Source organism: Pyxicephalus adspersus, chromosome 2 (assembly GCF_032062135.1).
Source record: "Pyxicephalus adspersus chromosome 2, UCB_Pads_2.0, whole genome shotgun sequence".
Lineage (NCBI taxonomy): Eukaryota > Metazoa > Chordata > Amphibia > Anura > Pyxicephalidae > Pyxicephalus > Pyxicephalus adspersus.
This window is the reverse complement of record NC_092859.1, coordinates 29,716,734-29,734,684: the sequence shown is the minus strand read 5'-3', so window position 1 is coordinate 29,734,684 and position 17,951 is coordinate 29,716,734. Positions and strand designations below refer to the sequence as shown.

Sequence of the window (17,951 nt, the reverse complement as noted above, 5' to 3'; positions counted from 1 at the left end):
CGTGAGAGAGAACGCAGAATTCTAAGGCCGTTTTGTTAGCAGCTGCAATTTATTCATAAAAGTCTAGATTAAGTAAAAACTTTTTTTTTCTAAAATTCTTTTTTTATAGTAGGGAATGATTAATACTGCTGTCATGTCTTTACTTTAAACTTTATTTTGTGCTATGTTATAGAGATTTGCCTTCATTTGCTGTTGTGCTGACAACAGTTCGCTAGACAGGGAACAGACAAGCGATGGAAAATCTGTAACAGGGACACAGGCAGAAATACAAACCTGGCAGGGTTTCTATTCTTTCCATTAGTTCCGCGGTCCCCAACCTTTTCGGACCTACGGACCACGACTGGGCGGGGAGCTGTGTGTCACTCAAAGGGGAAGAAACTTCCCCCATAGTGACGTCATGATGCTGGCAGGTCTGAGCCTGCGATGGGGAGTGGGTGGGTTGTGTCCATACGGAGGACATGGTCCCTTTGGCCGATGTGCCCCCCAGCAGAGTCCTTCTCCTGACCACGCTGGGGGAGCACCGGCCAGAGCCGCGGACCACCAAATTTTTCTTGCAGACCACCGGTTGGTGTTAGTCCACTAATAAAAAAACTGTTGCTGTTGCGTTTCATTCCTTTTCTATCTGGTAAAAAGTAGCCAACAGGACAGGAAGTGATGGTAAATCTCTGTAGCAGAAACACAGATAGCAATAAATAGTTTTGGATAGGGAAAAAGGTTAAAGTTTTAGTCAGGTTTTTATTTTTGCATGTGATACCAATATGGAGAGTTTGTCCATGTAACATGAATGCAAGAAATTGTTAAGAAGGTACAGAAAGCCATAACAATATTGTCAGAAATGTTAACTCTTTTACTCAAATGTATTTTTTTTTGTGCCTCTGTTAGATTTCCCATCACTTTCTGTTCTGATTTCTTGTCAACATTTTGTAAAAATAGTAAAAAAAAATTTCTTTACTTCCTGTCATTGAGTTACAACAGGAAATAAAAGAACAGCCACAGTGGAATATGTCCACTCCAATTCTGTTCTGATAACTCAAAATCTTGGATAGATAGAGGGTGTGAATGTTACTAACAGAGATACAGACATTTGTGAAAAGCGTAAAATCCCTCTAACCACATTCTTTATAAAAATTATTTTAAAAAATGTCTACAAAGATATTAAAAAATGATAAAATAAACTCCAACCGTTCTGCTCCAAGAAAGAGAACATGAGACACACAACATCGTTTATTGAGATTTTTTTTGTTTAATCAGTTTACATTCCACAACTGACATTTTAATAATTTGTATTTGCCATGAACAAATTGTTTTATTATCTATCAGATTTCCAGCTGGGAGTGAAACAGTCTAGACTCCGCTTTCCATAAAGATGCAGCCATGTCATCCCCTCTTTCCATTTATACCTCAACTGCTGACAACACAAGTTCCATGTTCAGATCAGATACCAAGCAGAGAGTCAGCAAGGAGTTCATTGGACTGCGGAGAGTCAAAGGAAACGAATAGGAGGAATCATTTTCTGAGGTTATACTACTAATTTAATTTTACAAAAATTAGATTTAAACTCACTCATATATTTTGTGTATACTGGTATGCTTTTTAACATGCTGATATAATTGAAAGTTGTTTTTATATTTTTACATCTGCAGCTTGCATTAAAAAAAAGGGATGTTTTTGGTCAAAATAGGGTCTTGAGCAAAAATGTTATTTGTCTATTTGAGCCATGGTAAAGGTGGGGGCCTTCATTAAAATATTATCCTGCCATGAAGGTCTGTGTCCAGCTTCTGTTGTGGCCTGGTCAATGCCTGTTTTCATTCATTGAAGGTGAAAGGTACACTTTAACGTATTTTTTTTTTTTTTTTGTGTGTTCCCAGATTTCACTGTAACAACAAATCAAATGTTTGAAAGCAGAAATTGAATTCTTTACTATGTGGCTAATGTATATATGCTTCGGCCCAGCGTGGTTTTGTTATGAAGGAAATAATGCATTTTTGCAGAATTCATACCTTATTCTTAGCATACAATATAAACACAACCATGTTATAAAAGAATTTGTCACTAACTCCATATAGTGCAAAGTAACAAGTTCTTTTATTAAGATAGCCCCCATCCCTTCCTTATTTTCCCAGGAGCCCTTAGAAATATGTAATACTTGAGTATAGGGGAGCATATGACCATGTGGCCAATCACTAGGACAAAATATTCTAATATTCTGTAATATGTGGGACGGAACTGGAAACACTGATCTTACACAGGGACAATTAGACCTAGCACTAACATAAACAGTGGTGAGTGGGAAGGGAGAATGTGCCTGCTAAAGAAAACCTGTCACTTTTTACATAAATGGGCAAAGTGAAAGATTTTCTTTAAAACCCTGTTGCAAAAAAAAAAAAAAAAAAGGATGATACCTGTAAAAGAAGACTGGTAATGCTCATCTTACCTGGTGCCAACCAAACAAAGGTTAGCCCCAGTAAACTCTTTGACAACACTTTCAGATTGCACCAGACTGAAGCTTTTTTTTCTGTTTGTAAGTCAGTACTCATTTTTAGTCACAGAGGCTAGGAAGTAATATACTCCCATGAATTCTGTTGGGAAACCAACATTTCTGGGATTTTTTATTTCCTGGTCCTTCTACAGCTGTTACCGGATCCTCTCTCTCACATCCATTTATAATGTATGATTTAGAAGTCGAGATATGCAGAAGGTTCCAGTAAAACCTGTGGGGGACCCAACAGACCAACATCCCTAAAGGTGTTGTTTGACCAATGGACATCACAAATTTTGGCCAAACCAAACAATGATACCTCGATTAACGAGTGACCCTGTTAAGGAATTTTCCGGCTAACAGTTTTTTCCCGGTGAGTTTCGGCCTTGGCTAATGAAGATGGACTCGGCTAACGAATGCATTTGTGGATTTGTGATAGCAAACTGCAGCTGCGGTGAGCTGTAATGAGCTGTATTTTAGTTTCGTTTCGGCTAACAAAGATTTTGGCTAATTATTTGTAATTCCGGAACAAATTCTCTTTGTTAGCTAAGGTATGAACTGTAAATTCTTCCTTCTTTTACAGGTAAAAGCAGTTAAAAAATGTTTTGTTTCTAACATATTCCCAGGTAGAAATGCATATGTCATATTACATGAAGTTCATTGTATTGTACACATTACTGCATGTATCTAGGTGGAAGAAAATCCTCAGGGTTTTGTTCAGTAAATTAATGGAAATCGACAGTACATAAGTCTAACATCAGCGTATAGATTGGCTGTACGCACAGCTAACTGTACTGCTTTTAATGCTATTTGATGAAAGGGAAAAAAAATATTTCATTTACATTCAACACCTGGTTTACTTATGATAACAGATGGGAAATGGGGTCAGGCTTCTATGCCTGGAGCCAATTTGAAGTTCTCTAATAAAATGTTTTGCTTTTCAGCAGGACAGAAGTAAAATGTGGCCAACGAGGTACTGGAAAAACTCTGTGAATAATTCTCAGCAATACCTAAATTATTCCTCGCTTGGAATATAACCACCATGTATAAATACATAAATGGTTCCTACAATAAAATTGGGGCAAAACTGATCATAGAGGTGCTTTATGTCTAGAAGAAAAAAGATTTAACCTCTGCATATGAGGAGACTTCTTTGCAGAAAGAACTGTGTAGTGTTCCATAGTGGACTAGACTTCCACAGCAGCTAGTTGTTGCCTAATAGATAGCTTAAAAACCTGTATGTACTTCTAAATGTACAAAAAACAACCAATATTACATAACATTGTAGATTATTGATCTGGGTTGGATGTGATAGCCTTGGGGATAAATAAGGAACATTTTCCCTGTTTCAGGAAATTGGATCACACTTCATAAGAGTTTTTGCCCTCCTCTAGATGATCTAGATCAGCCATCTCAATTAGGGTTCCTCCAGAGGTTGCTTGGTGTTTCATAAACTGTGTATGATTGACCTACTATATTATTTCTGCAAAATTCTTGGGCCACTTGGTAGAGCCAGCTGCATTAGAGTTCTCTGATGTTTGTAGATGTTCTGTTTTTCTATCCACCACTGTAGGGGACATTGTTTCTAATGGCCACCAATACAAGATAATATTTTTCACTTACCCTACATGATTTTAGCTGGGGCTCGTGAACATTTTATTTAGGGGTTTCTCAGGAGTAAAAAGTTAAAAAATAGTTTGCTCTAGATGATGATTTTCATTACTGTAAATATAGTTTTGTAAAAATGGTCAAATAGAACTAAAAACTGTAAAAATGGGATACTGAATTTTCTATAGGCCTGTTTATTATTGTTTTCATCCAAGATTGACTAAACTTTCAACCTTGATTTACACATTGTAAATGGAATCTTTGGTGAACATGTGTGACTCTTTGATAAAACAATACATAGAACATCTATTGTAAAAAAAAAAAATAATAATATTCAATAGATAACAATGGCTGCATCTTTAAATTCAAATATACCCAAAACATCCCCCATCATAACAATTAATCAGCACCACCAATGAACCAAAAATACACATTCAGGCACCTTAGGAGTTGGGTCTTTAGTCCATACATAAGGCGCCAGACTGCTGCAGGGATATGATACCCGCTAAATTCTCTATCCCTCCCCCCTCATCATATATTAAGTTTATCTATTTTATTTTTTACATTTGTACAGACATTTGTATACAAAAACACACTCACAGCAGGACCCAGGTGGAAATAATGGAGAAAAGATGGTAAACAAGTTAAGCTTACACAGCAAGAGTTTCATTATTAGGTGGAAAATAGTTATATAGATATAAAGGTAACACATTTTTATCTCATTGAGGGGTCAGATTAATTAATTCCTTCACCACAAATTCATCCTTGATGAGCCATCAGTGAGGATTTTATATCTTTAATGCTTCATATGTTATAGTGGATTAAAAGGCATTTTAGTAGATATCAACTAGGGTCAATTGTTTGAAAACTCTCAAAGCAGTTCTTGAAGATCCCCATTTATATCCAATGGCTTGAGAGGAGAAAATTAATAAATATTTGACCCAGCTCCAAATTTAAAATCATGGGATTGTCCCCAGACTTCAATAAATCCCAAATATAATCAGCTTCTAAAGGAATATCTCATCCAGCAGTAACTTTCTAAGTTGACCCTTTGTTCAAAAACAAGTCTCAGTTGACAGTTTTCTATGATGCAATGGACCATTAGTCCACAAAAAGCAGGAATTTGGCCATCTAAGTTTTGGCAATGGTTTTGTAGACTTGACTTAAACCTGGTTTAGGTTGCATGGAGATTTTTGTAGATCACACTAACAAAAGGTGCAACAAATTCCCATTCACCCCTTGTTGAAAATTCAGTCCCTGTGTCCCAAAGCTTGTTGGAGCCTTAAATCTCATTTTACAATCAGACTGGTACATGTAGCACCTGACTATATTAGAGGCACTGGTTTGGGCCAGGACTGACAAGGTTTAACAGTCTGTAGCTGTTATTTGCAGCTATGCCGAGTAGGCAAAAAAAAAAAAAAGGCCTCAAATGAGGTCTCAAGCTTAGTTTATATGTTGATCACTTCTTTCATGCCAAAACAGGAGCAGATAAGTAGAGATACTAAGGTGACTAGGATGCGCAATGTGATAAAATGCTGGGCTATAGCTTTATGCCTATCTATCACCAAATGTGAAAAGTGCCACAAAAACTCTACTAGGGAAAGGTTGCTGCCATACGACACATTGGCCTACTAAATATCATTAAAGGGCATTATGTTTTTAGTTTAGATTTGTATTATTAGTAGTAAAAAAAACAATTTTTGTGCATGATTTGTTTAATTTTGTGTCAAATGCACTGTAATAATAATTACAGGAGAATTTCAGAGTGATATCAGATGCAAACAGAATTTAATTGATTTAATTGTATTCTCCTACAGATTTTTAATGTTTTGGAAAACACAAAATGATTCCAAAAACAGAATAGTCCCATCATCTATTCCCAATTCCTGATACAATAAACTGCACTAAAACCATTTATTTAACATTGAGAAAAATGCAGGACTCCCCAAACAATAATTCTGTGCAAGATTTTATGGGCTTGAGGCCTCGGTATGGCAATCGGAGTTGGGGAAGTTTTAGAGTTTATATATGTCAATGAGAGTCTCCTGGACATCACACTGTGATAAAAATAATAAGTCCCTCAGGGTCTGTTTTCAGTATGTTCTTTAAGCTTCATTCTCCTACTTCAGGAAGATTTAGTACATATGCTTTATCTTCCCAGCGGGATTTGATGGCAGCCGAGTAGGCCTGTGTGTCTCATTCTGAAGGTGCTTGAAATGTTACTCAGTTTATTAGTCAACTTTATTACATTTGGAGATAATTAGTCAGGCATCCATTTAGGCTTTTGACATCTTAGTAAAAAGTACATTCAAGCACTGCGTAACAAGCATACTCTTCTACAATGACTTTTTTTCAAACTTGCAGACTCTATGGGTTGACAGAGGACAATCTTGGAATTGCAGATTGTATGGAAATGAGTTGTCATGAATACCTATTTACCCCATCTGAAATGTTTCCATGCTGTTCTGTGTTAAAATTAAGAGAAGAATTAAAAAATGCTTGTTTCCAAGCTGAAGACTAAATGAAACATCCCCAGCCCTTACATTCGCTAACATGGTGACAAAGTCAGGCTGGAACACAGGAAAGAAAATTCTGGTGGGCCCAGATATATACCCCAAAATGATTTTTTTCTGTGCATTTGTGTGGTGGCCCCTGCTGGCTTAAAACCAAAAAAAGGGAAGCTATCCAATGGTCCTCCTTTTTACTATTTCTGCTTGGTGCTACGTCCCCAGCCCTGCATAGAGATGGTACTGGAGAAGAAATGAGTAAGTGATCTGCTAAAATAGTTGACTAACTGCACTGCAAGATTCTCACTTACACCTTGCTATCTTCCACTGAGCTCCTGACAAAATACTCCCGGTTCATTAGCTGTTGGGTGAATGATGAAATCCTCTACTAATGCGCTAATTTAGCTTTCATTTTGAATAATTATAGCAGCTTGCATCAGAAGCTTTTGGCAATATATTTAGAAGTGATACAAAAAGAAATCTGTGAATATGTTTGTGATTTTTCTAGTTTACTTTTTATTTACCAAAGCTGGAATTTTTATTTAAATGGTCTAAAGCAAAAAATAAACATGTAATATTTTGCAGCTTACCAGTCATCAGATGAGGTGGCTGCATTAGTTCTCTTTTTAAGTTTAGGAACTTTTCTGCATGTACAAAAAAACTGTTAACACTGTCAGAAATCTGATATCCTTGTAGCTACTTATGGACGGATGAAAAATGTCAATGTTTTTAGTTTTATCAACTGTCTTGTGTGTCTTGAACGTGTTTGTGGTCTGAATTAGAAAAGCAGTCTAGGGGACAATGATGCTCCTCTGTAGATATACTTGTGAGCGTAAGTGAGCATTGTGTTATGAGATAAGAAAGTGTGTTATTGGCACAAAAAATGGGAAAGTGTCTGAAAACAGGAAATAAAGCAGTCTCCCCATCTAAATACTTGTAAAATGCAACATATTACATGTTTGTTTATGCATACAGATGCACTTTTACATACAATGTCCTTCTAATTATCATTTAGCATGCTCATGAATTACACATGAACACACAGAAATGGTTACAATACCCTATTCAAAAATTGGAAAAAAAATGAAAAATGGGACTGTTCTTGGTAATTTAGGAAGTTTTAGTGAATAAATTTTTTTTATACACTCGACCTCATTTTGCCTTTTTGTAAGAAACAGGAATGGCTCTTTTTACATACCGGTTCACTAAAAATTTTCCATTACTTTTGTCAGTCTACAGGGCACTGTTATATTCAGTTTCTTAAAAATAAATGCATTCCAGCTGCCTTAAATAAGTTTAGGCTTTTACATTATTAAAGAAAAAATGCCAACATATGGTGGGCTATATTGTTTTATGAAGATACCAGCCAATGCTTTGCACAGAGAGTGATAGAACATTTAACTTCAGCTGCTAAAAGTAAAATAGGTTCCTAAAATGTGATTAATATGCACTTATTATTTTAATGGTTGTGTCATCTTTTTTTGCAATGAACTGCTTCATTTGAAATCTGCAGCCACCAAAACCATTACTCCTTGTAACCGTGTTTAATTACTTCTCTAATAAACTTAAGATGGCAATTAAGTGCTGGTTATATGATGACAATAATGAGCCTATAAGTAAAATGACTTAAATCATAGGAATACTCAGGCATTCGTCAGCACACAGTTATGAAATTTAGTGTTTACTTTAATCATAGATATAGGAGGGCGAAGTAGATGAGGTCATGGTAATGTAAGTGTCATTCCAGTCTTGTTAAAAGTAATAAAATGGGGTTTAACTACTAAAGACAAATAGGCAGTTCACTTAGCAAACTGAATTATCACCTTGCACCTGATTAAGATAAAACTCTGCTGACATCAAACATCTAATTATGTACGATCAAAAATCCTGTTTTTTTTTTAAATTTTACCATTTGTTTCTTTTACCACATTCACTATACTAAGTGAAATAACTCTTGCATAAGGATAATTCACTTTTATAAGTGAACAGCCTGTATTGCTTTAGTAAATCAAACTTATTGTGTATGATTGCCAAACGATTTATTTTCTTCTTTAAGCTGGAACACCAAGTAGGAGGGAAGGATAAGAGCCTGTCAAGTGTTACCCCAACTCTCTAGAACTCTCTTCCTCATCCTATCTGGCGTGCTCCTACTTCTTCACATTTAAAAGAGCCCTGAAAACCCATCTTTCAAACTTGCTGACCTGTCTTCTTCTGTCCTATAAACTCTCAAATAATGTTACCAATTTTGCTTGGATTGACCCTTTAACCTTTGTTATTTTAATTTAAGGGGTGTATTAGAAAGACTGGGGAGTCTGGGAGTTAATTGTTTGGATCCCAAATGCAGGCAAATGTCAGCATTAGAATATATCTGCAGCTTTCTTCAGCAAGCATGCGTATCAAGATAAACTGGGCTGAATTTTAGCATCAGCTACAGATGCTTCAGTTTGTTAAAGACTGATATGAAACCTAAGCAAGAAGTATAGCCAGGTAAAGAACTTTTTAAAGCAATATAGCTCTTTGAGTATACTCAGGGACAGTTGCCAATATAACCTCTTTCACCTCTGTCTATTCCTTGTTATTTGACAGCTGTCATCGGAGCCTCAGGTCAGAATAAACATTGAATTGCTTAATATTAGCCAATATTATGCATTTCAGACCAGGATTAAGGTACATCACTGCATTATAGCCAAGGGAATATTTTTTTTCCTGTAAATACAGTACTGATTGATTGTTCTCTTGATGTGCAATATCTCTGTCTGTGAGATATATCAAGTAGCATGCAGTAGGTGGAAGTCTGAACACCTAGCCTGTGTATTACGGCTGACCAGCTGCTATGCTGACAGCATATTACTGGCAAAAGAAAAAAACAATTTCAAGTATTGGTGCAGCTTTTGCAGCATACCGTTTAATAAAATGGTGTAATACTTCACATTTCATTTAAGCACTGTCTTTCCAATTGGTAAAGTGATTTCTAAATATTGTATGCCAACTACTATGCTCCAACCCTACAATATATTTTAGGTTTAGTTAATTTTTTTTTAAATTCCGCTTTTAGAATTTTACCCTACCCTGCCTTTCCACAAAAATATAACTGCATTGGAATCAATGTTGTATATGGGAATACTTTCTAAACAGAAAAGTTTGAGACAAACAACTGTTTAAGTTTTGTGATCCCCATAAGAAGCATTTAACATTGTAATAGTACATAAATCATTAAATTTAGCTTTTCATCAAAGGAGTTTTACATACAGATCATTATTTAATGTTATTTTCGTAAATTTAGGTACCACTTGACACAGACATATTAATACAGTTTCCTCCCCCCCATGACGTCCACCATTTTTAAATCCCATGACTGTAACCTTGTGTTTGATTTATAAACATCTGTCACCCTCCATTGAGTCTAAGTACCTTGTACATTTTGTATATTAACAAACCAACATTATGAAGTAGCTGGAGGTTTTTTTTTCTGTAATTCCTAAAAACCAGAGTTCCAGTAATGTGAACAGAACTGGCACACACACAGACAGCAGTCAATTTTGTTAGGCCTTGTGCTTTTGCCATTGGTTTGAGTCCGGCCTAGACACCAAGCAGCAGCTAAGGCAGCTGAGGTCGAGTGGAATCGGCTTCTGGGTTCTCACGTTGTTCACAGACGTCTCTGTCAGCTTTACTCGAGCACACAAAATTGTAATATTGTTTGTTAATTTCCTCGGTTGACAATATTTGGGATACAGCGGTGGGAATAAATTTTAGGTTTGCCAAATTTAAAAATATATTTAATACCAAAGCCGTTGGTTTCCTTGGGTCACCACTTCCTTCTCAAATCTCTTGCACCAAGTAACTAAGGGGTGTTGGTTTAAAATTATTTCCACGTTAGATCTCCAAAGTGGTGTATGTGTTCCGCTGTTCTACTAAAACAGTTTTTAGCTGTTGGGTAAAGTCAGTAAGAACATAGAGATTTGAAATGAATAATTGTGAAAAATGGGGAAAGGTAGTGACAGAGGTTCATGGTCAAAGGACACCGGCGCAGAAACCATCTGGCATCCTGATTGAAAAAACAAAAAGCATTGATTAATGACGTGTTATATACATGGTCTATGACTTGGTCTTTGTTCTACCATCACTATGAGTTGAAGTCTTTGACTCTCTTGTGCTGACCACCCCTCCTGTGGCCTTCAAACAAGGCATGAACAGGAATGATGACAAAGAAAAAAATCTGTTGTCCACACATGAGTTTACAGGTAGAGTGGCTAGCCTTTCTCTGTTTGTGCTCTATATAGATATGTTTTTTAGCACACTGTTCCATTCTCAGGGCGGGATTTGGGGCAGTTGGTCCTCAGGACAGGCTGTACTGAGGGAGCTAAGGTGCAGAAGAAACCCGAGATTAAAGTTAGGCCCAAGCCCCCCCAGGCACAGAACATGGACCATCCGTAGCCATGGCTGATGTCATCAGGTAAACCATACAGAAACCGAGGGTAGCGGGATAGCTCGAAGTTGATTCCTGCTACGCAGGTGCACAGTGAAATGATACAAAAGGTGCCTGTGGGTGGAGAAAGCAAAATGTTAGTAAGTTGGTGTTATTATTTCCTTTAAATCTCTCTAAAAACCTGGGTATATCCAGGCTATAAATCTGGATAAGACAGAAAAAAACTAGTTCTTAATAATAGCTGGGCCTAATACACCAGAATATCATGGGAAATCACATATCATAAATCTCCCAAGAACTCCAGGAATAAGATCTTAATCCTTAAGGTTACATCCCCAACCCCTATGCATTGACCATTAAAGAGGTGCAGCAATAAAATATGACTCTGACTGCTACAGGTAAGATACAACATGGGAGGGGAATGATCCAGGAAGCAATTCAGCAAATAAACACCACAGCCAGTTCAAGGAGAAAGTCAATCACCCTACCTGTAATATTTTGACATGTGTACGGAAACTCACACATTTTGGTGATGAATATACATAACATACATAATACAATGTGACTGTCTTTTTTTGAAGTACCAACAGCTATACAATGTAGGGGCCTCTTTAGACAGTTAAAGTTGTATCTGGTCAAATAAGACCACATGCAGTGTAGATGTTGATAGATGTAAAGGACATTGTACAACCAGATCTTAACATGTATGCAAGTGTGCATTCCTGACAACACCATAGGTTGGGTTGCAGTGACTTGGCGTTGTTGGTCTCCAACAGAAAATTCTCCTGCTGCTTGGATTTTTTAGGTAAAAACAAATTTCAACAGTTTCACATTAAAATATTTCTTTAAAACTGTATACAGCAAGACCTATCTACATAATAAAACATATATTGTTAAATTTGCTTTATTAGCTCTTTTACATTAAGCATATCCTTTTTATTTTGGATACGAGCCATGGTGCTTTACCTCCCATTAGGAAGAGTAGACCTGCAACATATTGCATGAGCCCTCTGTCCCAGCAGCACCCAAGCACCCCAATGATCCATCCAAACAGAATGATGGCTACCGCCATGCCCATGAAGCCAGCTGTCATCCTGCGTAAATCTGTGAAAACAAAAATATAACAAGAGATTAAGAAGAGTAAATTAACCTTTTCAAGAAAAATAATATCATACCACAACTGGCAAATGATTCACATCAAGCCATTATACATTTATATATAATAAATTATTCTTTTTTTGAGTGTTTTTTATGCTTCATTGTGTCAACCTGTAGTTCAACATCAACTGTAAATAAAAAAAAAGAACTGCATTGGTACCCTTGCACATCTGTGTAACATAATCCCTAGAGACTTCCCCTTCCTATACTGTATTAGATAAGTAATCGGCAAGCAAAATAGGTTCAGTTGGCTTTATTAACTGACCTGATCAGAACTGTCCCAATGCATCTCTGCAGAACATAGCTATGTTTTTAAAATACATTTAACACAGGGGAAAAAAAAAGCAATTTTAAAAACAAAGTAGTTAGTGAGTTGGAACAAGGTTTGCTAAGATCCTTGCAATATATATTGTAAGCCTTGGAAAAGAAGTACCTAAAAACAGCTTGTATTTTACTGATACTGCGATTAGATATTTTATTGCATCTAGTATTCGATATATTTTTTATCTCAAACGCATGAAAGTTAAGTAATGTGTAAATGAAACACTTTCATTTTCAGTACTCCCTCCAACAGTAATCTCAGTATTCTCCATTACACTGTGTTCAGTGGCTTTTCTTTAAAGGCCTGAGCTTAGGAATTATCAAGGGTTACTATATATTTCTGGAATGAGATTCTGGTTTAGGGAAGTCAGCGGGCAAAACCAGATTGGAACTGTGGGTGAAACAGTGTTGATTAGTGTGTGTTAGTAAGAGAGGGCACCTAAGTGAGGTAGCCAGAGGCCCAGCCGGGGTACTGTTTGGTAGTTTTGTTGTGAAGTGCTGGATGGAGAGTGTGCTGTAACACTTGCCTAAACATATAAACCTGCTGTTATTTTGGACTTTTGGAGTCTGCTGCTTCTAATCTGCCCTGTAAGAATCCCCTTACCATGAGCACCCCCCAGTAATATACCACAGGCCACATGGCTCAGCTTAGTAGGCAGTGGCTTGTGGCTCCTAGCTGGAGTAGATAGTCGCTGGGGCGGAGGCCTAACCTAAAGCGGATGGTATCCATGGCCGTCCCGTCTGAGGGTGTGGTCCCGGAGTTCAGTGGTGGTAGTAACTATTGCCTCTGGCAGGTGTCCGTACAGTGGGATGGTATACTCTATTACTCCCTGGTGTCAGAGCTGTGGGATGGTATAAACTATTTCTCTCAGGTGTTGGTACACCTGGATGGTATATTCTATTGCTTTATTAATCCCTTGTGTCAGTACAGTGGGTTGTTATGGTCCATTCCTCCCTATTGTCAGTGGTTTTAGTTGCTCTATTCTATTGCTTTCTGGTGTCAGGGGTCCTGGAAGGTATACTCTAATATTCCCTGGTGTCAGTACTGTAGGTTGGCTGAGTTGGGGCCTCCCTAAAATCAGGGGTTGGATGGTATACTATAGTACTTCATGGTGTCAGTACAGGGGGGTGGTATGCTTTATTTCTTCCAGGTGTCAGTATGGTGGAAGGGTATATTCTATTACTCCCTGGTGTCAATACTGTGAGATTGGTTTGCACTCTTTCTCCCCAATGTCAGTACTGGGCATGGTATACTCCAATTCTCCCGAGGAAAGTACTGGGGTATCTACTCTATTACTCCCGAGGGAAGGACTGGGGTAATACACTCTATTTTTCCCAGGTGTCGGCGCTGTAGGATGGTTGATGATTTACTTGGTTGCTCCCTGGTGTAAGTATGATGGAATAGTATTCTCGATTTCTTTAGTATAGTTTAACACTGCCCGGAGTGAGGTCAATACAGAGGTGGGCCATTTCGGTGGCTGGGAATGGGGGTATCGTAGTGCTACATCATGTGTTGGCACGTTTGTGGCTGGTGAGTGGCCCTTTGGCTTGGTAGGGCATGGTTTCACACCTAAGCGCTGTTGCGGTTGGAGTCTTGGAAGGCACGGATCTAGTGCATTCGAAAAGGTGTATAACCGGGAGTTTAAAGTTTTATAACATTATAGATAATGTTGTTATGGTTATGTAATATTAAAAGGGGGGAGTTAGGTTGTTGGTTAATTAAGTTATATTCAATGTAATATGTTGGCGTTAAATTATCCCGGTTTATTAACCTCCTTGCCGTTAAGCCCGACCTTGGTGCGGGCAAAAAAAACGGCTAGGATGGTTAACCCCGAGATTTTTCCCATCCCCACTTACCTGGTCCCCCTGTGCTCATCCAGCGTCGTGTTCGTGTTCCAGCGTCGTCCTCCGTCGATCGTCGTCCGTCGATCTCCCTCTCCAAGATGCCGGCCGGCTTCTTACCTGGTCCCGCTGATCGTCCACGTCCTTCTTCTTCCAGCGCCGGATGATCTCTGAAACGAGAAGCTGTCCGACCGAGAAAAAAAAAAACGGACGGCTCCTCCCTGCGTGCGTGATGACGTCCAAGTTGAAACTCATTCATTCATTTTGTATTGGATTCAATACAAACTCCTGTATTCAATCCAATACAAAATAATTCAAATAATTACAGAGTACAACTTTTGGTACAGAAATCTAGACCTCAGTGTAACGCTCAGGTGGTTAATAATGTTAATAATAATAATAATAATAATAATAATGGAGTGTTATGTTATGTTAATGTATGCTTGCATATCAAAAGTGTAAAATGTATTTATTTTTTTGGTCATTTATTCATTATTGGATATTTATTTGGTAATTACTTGAATGGGTAATTTATTTAATGGAGGTTAAATAAACGATTGATTGCCAGCCAATTTAAGTTCAAGATTGGTGTTTGGGTATTTAATGGTGGGGTTGTGGTTGGTAAGCAGGTGGGTGGGTCAGGGAGAGGCGGAGGTTCTGATGGTGGTGGTAAATGATTGGCTAGAAGGTCCGATCTACCCTGGCCTTGCATCTAGCTCTGTCTGGTAGAGGTACGTATGTGAATCACATGCTTACCCATACCCAAAAGTATTTTCACTTTGCATTTGGCTGACAAATGAAGTGTTGGGCGAGCAAACAAAAAATTAAGTACATTAATCCAGCAAGGAAAAGAGCTAAGCGATCCTTATTTTGCCCAAAGGATTTACCTTAATCCGTAAATCTCAGTCATTTCAGTATTCTCAATTCATGAACGTCACTTTTAATTCTTTATATATATATATTTTTTTTTTTTTCCCCTAAAATAATTTTCTACACTACCCTTAACTTATCTTTCTCTTATCATTATATATTTCACTACAATCAAATAATTTTCAACTGTCTGTTTCTTCTCCCTGAAAGACTGTAAGAAAAAACAAAACAGCACGACAGATGTGCCCTGAGCGTTGCAGGACATAGGGGGAGAGAATTTTCGTTTGTAAAACCTCAGCAGAATCCGTGGTAATTTTCAGAGTGTGCACCTGACCTGATAAACCACCTCTTCAAATTAAAACAGCAGGAAGCTGATGTTTTGTGACACACATCTGCATATTTCAGAGAAAAGATGTTGGGAGAGGTCAAGTGTACACGTACAGAGCAGCATGACAAGGCAGATCAGCCTTTGCGGACAGGAAGGTGCTCTCCCCTGGTGCTGTTCACAGTGGTCTGACAGCAAGCAGGCCATCCTCCTCCCATGGTGGATAGATAATTCATAGGCTTTTTGTAATAACGACTACAAAGAGCAATGTATGAAGCACAGGGAAATTGGGCAATTACCCAGGGCGTCTATCTTCTGCAGGGCCTTAAAGCCCAGAATAGTAAGGGTGCGGGGAGCTGGAACATGTGCATTTGTGGGCCTCATTCCCTTTTTGCCCAGGGCCCCATTTTACCTAAAACCATTGTGAAGCAGCCTATAGCAGTCATTCAGAATTTATTTTCCTAGATTCTCTTTCGAGAAACTAAAGCTTTTTTTCCTCAATGCTTTTAATATTAGATGTGAAAGATATTGTCTTAGAATACAATTTCAATCATACTATTCATGTCAACAAAAATCTTTCTATAAGATTATAAATGCATTTAACATATTGTTTGCATAATATTTACCCATAAAAGCTTCCCTTGTGTAGACATTCAAAAGCCGTGAGATTGCTACTTTGTGCTGCCATTTTGGATGTAATGAAAGCAGCCCCAGCAGATTCAGAGCTTTCACTCAAGTATTTTACTTTGCTCTTCCAACCATCCGCTACATCAAAAATCATGTAGGGAGGAGGGGTAGAGAAGCTGGGCCAGCATAGACAGTAATTATTCGCTCCAAGAAAAAGGAGAGGGCTATCAGAGGGAGGGGGCTGTGTTAGGGAATTGACTCTTTTGGAGTAGTCACATTTTTAAAAGGACACATTGCAAGTGAACAAAAAATGATTTTTGAAAGGAAAAAACACAAGTAGGAATATTAAATGCCTAGGTTTTTTTTTTAAATCATGTTCCCTGCAAACTTGATGATTGTGAGAAAGCAGTGGTCTCTCTGCAGTTGTCTGACATGCCTGCTGCTGAATCACAGCTTGAAATCTCTAATCAACAGGAAGCATGTGATTTAGTGTTTGCAGCAATCTTAGATATTCCGGCGATACAGTGATACTACTGCTTCCTCTCCTTCTGGACTTTAAAGCAGAGACAGACATAGGAAGGTGCAAAGTGTACCATGGCACAAGGGTCCTGGACCCTCCTCAGCCAAAGGGTCCCTGGGTCATTTCTGCAAAGGAGCGTTTTGTTGGCTACATCTGCCATTGCTTTAAAGTAAACCTATCATGAGTTGATACAATTTTCTTCTAAAAATGTTATCTTAGTGTTATAGTCACCTTTTGTTTCATTAAGTCACTGACCACAACCAGACATGCAGATGACAGATCATTAGTCCCACTCTTCATACGTGTCCTGGGTTTGTATTTTACATAACAAGGTCAACTTAACAATCAGACAAGTGTAACTGATTGTTAAGTTGAGAATCCACTGAGAGGAACCTCTATATTTCTTTTATCAAAGGTTTCTTTAAAAAAAAATACTGTTGGCAACAAACTAAATTCAAGAAAAGAAAAATCCATCATACATTTTGTTCTATTTAAACAAAACAAACTTCCCTAATCCTTGAAGTTATCAGATACTACAGTGCTTTCCCTGCTTAGCTGCCAGGCTTTCAATAAATCAATGTTTACATGCATAATATCATGGAGATGAGATGATGTCTGATTTTGGCTCTCTTTTCCAGTATGTGTGGAACTCTCTCTTGGGCTTGGTGTCACAGCTAATTATGCTGCCTGCACATCACCTGGCTGCACAAGCCTTCCCACTGCTCCTGTGCCTGGCACTCCTTGCCAGGCACAGGAAAGAACAGAGCACCACAGACTTCCCACCGCACACAGACAGAAGGACAAGGTCACGGCACACTGCTGGGCACTCAGTGGACAGATGGATGTTTCCTGCTCACTGCACAAGGCCAGAGTAGGATCAGAACAAGGGGTTTCACATTGTAAAAGAAAGTAATAAGCACATTTGGCATTTGATTTTCATGGCATATGTCCCAACTATTGGAGCTTAGTACCAGTTTATTCTAGGCATGGACAACCCCCACCGGTCAAACTTCAGCATTTACAAAAAGAAAAAAACTCAGGAAGATAACAATATTTTAATTTATAAATGCCAAGCTTTGTGCATATGTAACAGATCTTGACTCTGGTTCTGATACCCTTAGAAAGCCACTGGAGTCTGCCAGTGAGGCAGAGAGTGGGACATTTTTGGGTGATAGAAGACAGAAGGAGGGTTCCCAATAGGGTTCTACCCCAGTCCTGCTAGGTGTGGGGGTATACCGAATTGGTCAATACCAGGTGGATTGCTAGGA

The 17,951-nt window shown here is 38.2% G+C and overlaps 1 protein-coding gene across 1 annotated transcript in view; it reads right to left on the bottom strand.

Annotated features, from left to right (window-relative positions):
- Positions 1-1,210: 1,210 nt before the first annotated feature.
- The window catches only part of TMEM178B (transmembrane protein 178B), a 187,013-nt gene continuing 170,272 nt past the window's right edge, over positions 1,211-17,951 (bottom strand). The window contains exons 4-5 of the mRNA XM_072400203.1: positions 11,987-12,124; positions 1,211-11,134 (exon numbers count right to left, since the gene is read on the bottom strand). Coding sequence (XP_072256304.1) covers positions 10,884-11,134; positions 11,987-12,124 — 389 coding nt within the window. The 3' untranslated portion in view covers positions 1,211-10,883. The remainder of the gene's footprint in view (positions 11,135-11,986; positions 12,125-17,951) is intronic.